This window comes from Sinocyclocheilus grahami, unplaced genomic scaffold, assembly GCF_001515645.1.
Source record: "Sinocyclocheilus grahami isolate Dianchi unplaced genomic scaffold, SAMN03320097.WGS_v1.1 scaffold4119.1, whole genome shotgun sequence".
NCBI classification, from domain to species: Eukaryota; Metazoa; Chordata; class Actinopteri; order Cypriniformes; family Cyprinidae; genus Sinocyclocheilus; species Sinocyclocheilus grahami.
The window spans coordinates 8,429-14,371 of NW_015509118.1; the positions used below are offsets into that span (position 1 = coordinate 8,429).

The 5,943-nt window shown below is 39.0% G+C and overlaps 1 protein-coding gene across 1 annotated transcript in view; it reads left to right on the top strand.

The window, feature by feature from the left end:
• Positions 1-283: 283 nt before the first annotated feature.
• Positions 284-5,943, top strand: part of LOC107576663 (coagulation factor IX-like) — a gene marked incomplete at its 3' end in the record, with an annotated part of 7,300 nt that continues 1,640 nt past the window's right edge. Inside the window, exons 1-5 of the mRNA XM_016262807.1 lie at positions 284-503; positions 672-768; positions 3,398-3,567; positions 4,997-5,021; positions 5,602-5,715. Coding sequence (XP_016118293.1) covers positions 693-768; positions 3,398-3,567; positions 4,997-5,021; positions 5,602-5,715 — 385 coding nt within the window. The remainder of the gene's footprint in view (positions 504-671; positions 769-3,397; positions 3,568-4,996; positions 5,022-5,601; positions 5,716-5,943) is intronic.

The following is a 5,943-nucleotide window of genomic DNA, read 5'->3' on the forward strand; positions in this document are numbered from 1 at the left end:
GAAAATAAAGTTTTGCAAACGAAAATAAAAGTTTTGCAAAAGAAAATAAAAGTTCTGCAAAAGAAAATAAAGTTTTACAAACAAAATGGCCATGGAAAATATGTATTGCAAAATCATTGCTTTTGTGCCGTTTCGTTTATATTCTGCAATTCTTTATTTTTGTTTGCAAAAACACATTTATTTTTTCTCAATACTTTTATTTTCGTTTGCAAAATTTTATTTTCGTTTGCAACACTTTATTTTCGTTTGCAAAACTTTATTATTTTGCACATATATGTGGCATTGTTTTGACTCCATATAGTGTGCTCCCTCGTGTGGTTATACACACAGACGCAGGACGGCTCGCGCTTGAACAAAACAACAACGATAGGTGTTAAGATATCAGTCCGACACAGACTAGTTCACCTCAGTAGATGTGACAGCAGATTATAGCGCAAGTTAATATCAGATATTATCGGTTCCTCAGTGAAGAGCTCAGATCTGCGCCAGAAGCTATTAAGCGGGTGAGGCTCCGTTATGCAATCGCTTATAATAAACAAGCAATAGAGAACCTGCATTGCATTCTAAGGCTAAACCCCACCGCTGCTTATTATTGCGATGCTGATTCTGGAAACTGAACATTTGGGACAGGCGTGGGTTTAATAACAGTTAAATGATCCTGTATTTCTCAGGCAGAGGCGTCGACCTTCATCATGGCTTGCCTCGGAGGATTGTTTTCTCTCGCGGTTTTGTTTGGCTTTGTGGCCGCTGGGTTGCCCAAAAGAACAGGTAATGCATTTTTCGGCATTTAAATCTTTTTGAGTCTGTTTTTTCTTCTTGTTTGTGGTTGATAAACCTTCGTCTTCGTTTCTCCAGCGGCCGACTTTTGCGTATAACCATGCATATTAATTAAGCGTAGAGCCAGACATACCAATGAAAATCTCCTAGAGCTCTTATAAAATGCTTAAATAAAATGCGCATCGTCAAGACAAGCGGTGAGAAAAGTAACAGGCACCACGTGATCAAACCCATGCTAGGGTTGCCAAGTCCGCCTTTATCCCGCTGGATTTGGCTACTGTTGGCATATTGCTAAAATATACATGTGTACATATTATATTTGCTCTGAAATATTGTCTCATATAATTCTGCCCGACTGATACATTATCATAGTGAGACCGTGTGCTATTTTGACAGTGATTTGCGGCGTCATTTAAGTGTACTGCGCCATTTTATTTGTAACGTTGCCAAATTCAGGGCAGATCCCTCTTGAGAGCCTCAGAATTAGAAAAAGAAACGTTTATTTAGCCACAGATAATTTTGGGACGGGTAGTAATCAGTTTACGGTAATGTTTAATTTATGTACTTGTACTTGTACTACACCCTCATTCACTGTTCCCTACATTAGGTCACTAATTCAGTTCACTAGAAGGAGTGAATGAAAACGAGTGGACACTGAGTGCACCGGAAGGACCGCCGCTTTTGCATAGTTTGTGCTTGCTGTTTATTAATCATTTGAAACTAGCAAACTAGCAGCTCCGGTAGTAAGATTAAAGGATGTATCTTGAACTCTCGTCACGGAAATTATGCAATCAAACAATTGAATAATCAATTCACAATGAATTTATACCTGTGTTGTACATTATGCTTGTACGCCATGGATGAGCGCTTTGGATTGATTATTCAGCTGCGGGCGCCATCTTCTGGCGAGACGCGGGAATTCATTCGGCGCGTGACTCTCACGGTGCATTATGGGCATTCTCTAGCCGTTGAGCGTGCACCAGTTGTACACTCGTTTTTGCAGTGCATTGTGGGATTGAATGAGTGCACTCGAGAACGTCCACTATGGTTTCGGACACCACTAAAAATGGCTGTTCCCTCAAATAGTGCCCTATTTAAGGGTATAGGGGGCGATTTCGGACACAGCCAGTGACTCATTGTCGTAAAACTAAGAAAGTGATTCGGTGACATCAAGGCTATAATGTGATTGGTTTACAAAACACAAGTAATACAGGTTAACTGTTAAGGCCTGATTTTTTTGGGGGGGGGATTAAAATAAAACATCCATCGAATAAAGAATTTAACATTTAATTTAAAATATATTACTTTCTATTGACTTTTCATATATCCCAGAGCAGAATGTACATATTGAGGTTGACCTTTTCAGGTTGTAAAAATACAAAAATAAATAAGAGACGGTTGAAATAACAGAGGATCTCATTCATCCTCCAAGGAAGTGATGTCAGCTTTGTGATTTAATTGTTATTTAATTGAGCCAGATTTTAATTTAAAGCGCAAGTAGTCACAATAACAAAGTGGACAATGATTTGAGGGACTCGCGGAAAAACCTTTATTCAATTACAGTTGTCAGTCCAGAAGCATTGCAGTGTGTTGTTAGCAGAAGGAAACGTGTAACTTGTATTTAAATTACAAACAAAAGTGAGCAAAGAATGCTACTTTTATAATCACCGAGGCTGTCAGTCATGGATTATGAAGATGTCTACACTGCACTACACTTTACATTGAGTTTACTGGCTGTTATTCGTTACGAAATGATTGAACACAGTGAGCTCTTTTTGAGTGGATGCACTACTAACTATCTTAAACGCCTCTGATTGGTCATTGTGTTCAGCGCTCACTCTGTGATTGGCTACAGTGCTCAAAGCTGTTGAACACGATGTAAACAGAAACCTTTGGTGCTCTTTACAGAGCACTCGTGGTGCGTTCAAGTCATGTCGGATAGATCGTATTTACGAGTTGAACGCACATGAATGTTATTAAGTTGTTATTACGAGTGGGAAACTCGAAATTTTCTTTAAGCCCCGAGATTCCGAGTTGGGGGCGTGTCAATGAGAAACATGGCGGAATCGATGGATGCAACGTCTAGTTGACGGTAAATTTTAATTTAAATTGATAGTTTAGTTGTCCTTTAAACTTAAATTGGTCATGTTCTTGTTACGCAGCTGAAATCCAAGTAAAAAAATGCAGACCCTGTTGTATTTTCTTGTAATTTATTAAAAGAAGGTACACCGCCATCTTGTGCCGACTAAACTGACTTGAACGCACCTGACGTCGTAATTACGACTTGTCAACTCGTAAGTACGAACGTCCCAGGAGGACTTGAACGCAGCATCAGACACATACAGCATTTGAAAGCAGTACCTATCAGCCGTCACTATGAGTGAAATTGCCTTACTGTCTTTATAAGCTGAAATTTTAACAATCTAAATGCTTTTCCGTCCTCCACATCAAATGCGAGTAGCCGTGGATTCTCGCCAATGTGCTTGTCTTTTCTGGTGGCCATAACCAGAAATCATGTTTGAATGTTTCAATTGAAATATCACTTTTATCTATTTCTCACCTGCCGTTCACACTGTATAAAATCATTTTCACAATTTTTCTGTGTCCCTACACACCTCAGCTCCCGTGTTCCTGGAAAAGTGGGATGCACTTAGTTTAATTTCCCGCCAGAAGAGAAGCAACGCGGGTGATGAAGAGACTAAACTCCCTGCCAACCTCGAGAGGGAGTGTTTAGAGGAAGTTTGTGATTACGAAGAAGCAAGAGAAGTCTTCCAGGATAATTATCGCACAGTGAGTCTGAATCTTAACCTGAATTCACCTGTCTAAACTAGGGGTGTGTGATATTTATCGTTTGTGATGAAATTGTAATTATTGGTTGTGCAACGACGTGCAAGCTGACATTATTGATTATGTCATTTACTTTGCACAAAGCAAGCAAAAACACCTTGATAGTGCAAATGTCTTTGATTTTATATAAATAAACAGTAAGTTAACAATTTGAGTTCCATTTTGAGACGCAATTCTGTTAACATTTTGCCAACCAAAAATGTTGTTGACCACAGCAGAAGTGGCCTGTTTACACCTGGTCACTATTTGCGTTTTTTTTCTGATCGGATAGCTATCCGATCGTGAAAAGACCAGGTATAAATGCCCTCCGAAACACATTTAAATCTGATCGCTCAAACCACTTCAGGAGGTGGTCTGGATGAAACTGGACAAGTGTGAATGCATCTGGTTGTTGAAACCACATATGCAAATTTTACTCCTCCCAAAATATTAAAATAATAAACGTGCGAGAGCATTTTATAGGCTATATGGCATGTTATAGTCAGATATGACTGCGCTAATGCGACATGTAACGTATCGCCGCGGATGAGTAGCCGAGTATCTCTTCAGCAAGCCGACACGCAAACTGCCACAAAGGAAACTGAAAGTAAGCCACAGACACTCAACACACAATCATCTTCATTAAAGGTAGTGAAACTAATCTATCTTTCCAGTGCTGATGTCGCACTCTCTCCTGTTGCGGTATTTGATCTTGAAATTAGCTGATAATGAATAAAATGCAGCACTTATCTGTTGCTTTCGTTAATGTGTACTCTGTTAAATTTGCATATAGCATGGGAATTGAAGACCGGATTTATATCCGTTTTGTGAAGACACAATGACTCGGCTCATTAAGACACTGACCAGTTTTCTTATAAAGTATAATTTCACGTCGGCGCCCCTAACCTTGTCGTTAGTGTGTCGACATATAGCGCCTCGCCTCGAGGTCCTTTGCCGATCCTGCTCCCTCCTCTCCTCCCAGTGCATTCCTGTCAGCTCTCTACTGTGCTCTCACAATAAAGGCATGAAAAGATCATAAATATAGCTTTAAAAAAAAAAGTATAATTTTGCGTTTTTAAAATAAATTCAGTTTAAGGATGCAAATATTGCCTTGTAGTGGAAAAGTTCATTTCTGTCACGGCTGAGAACTAACCACTGCACAGAATATGAAGATCTACCTAAACAAAATCCTAAGCCTAAGCCATCCAAGATACCAGCACAAAACACACGCTCAGTATATTTTATTATTATCGTTATCAAAAAAAATTGAGAAGACATTTGTGTGAATATCGCACACTTCTAGTCTACATGTTTAATATTACTACTAATATTCACAGTTGCACTCGTAATTATGTACAGACTTAAATGGACTGTGTTTTTGTTTCTTTTAAAGGACATCTTCTGGTCTGTCTACATTGGTAAGTTGTGAATGTTGCATATGCATGATGGTCATGTGAGAAAGTCAGGTGTCATCTGTTTTTCCAGATGTCTCCAGTCCTGGAGACCCACCTACCTAGTTAGATGTGTTAGACTAATTAAAGCACCTGGTTCAACTCAACAGCTGTTTAGTGTGTTGAATGGACTGGAGTTGGGAAACCCTGCATTTCAGGTACCTCAATGAGATGAATATAGACAAGTGGAATCAGTTGTTCCACTTGTTGCCCTGATGCAATCAAATTGATTAAAGAAACTAAAGAAATATATATAATACATTGGACCTATTCCATGTCCAGGTCAGCTGGTTATTAGATGAAACTAACAACAGTTAAGAAGTATGTTGGATTTCATGGGAAAGCAGTTGATTATATAGTTATATAGCAATCATCATAAAACAGTATTGTACATGGGATTGCTACGATTGACCAATCATAATCAAGCCTTCCAGAGAATCATGTACTAATGCTCAAGATACGGTGTATTCTGATTTGATACATTTATAGACGTATAATGTTTTAAGTGTGTGACATGCATCATCTCTGATGTTGTTTTACATGCTAGATGGTGACCAGTGTGCTGAGCAGCCATGCAAAAATGGAGCCATGTGTTCAGATAGTGTGGGGGGCTTTGACTGCATTTGTAAATCAGGCTTTTCAGGAGTCCACTGTGAGACAGGTATGTAACTGAACCCTCATCTTGATTGAGCTCTATTTAAAAAGTACACATTAAAGGGATCAAGAAACAGAAAATTAAAATGTCCAGAATTAGGCTTTCTACCCTTCTGAAACACCAGAATTTTGTAATCGACCCAGTTGTGATTTCCCTCTACACATCCCTTAACATGTAAATCAAGGAGGTCTACCTTTAAAGGGGTCATATGATGCGATTTCAATTTTTCCTTTC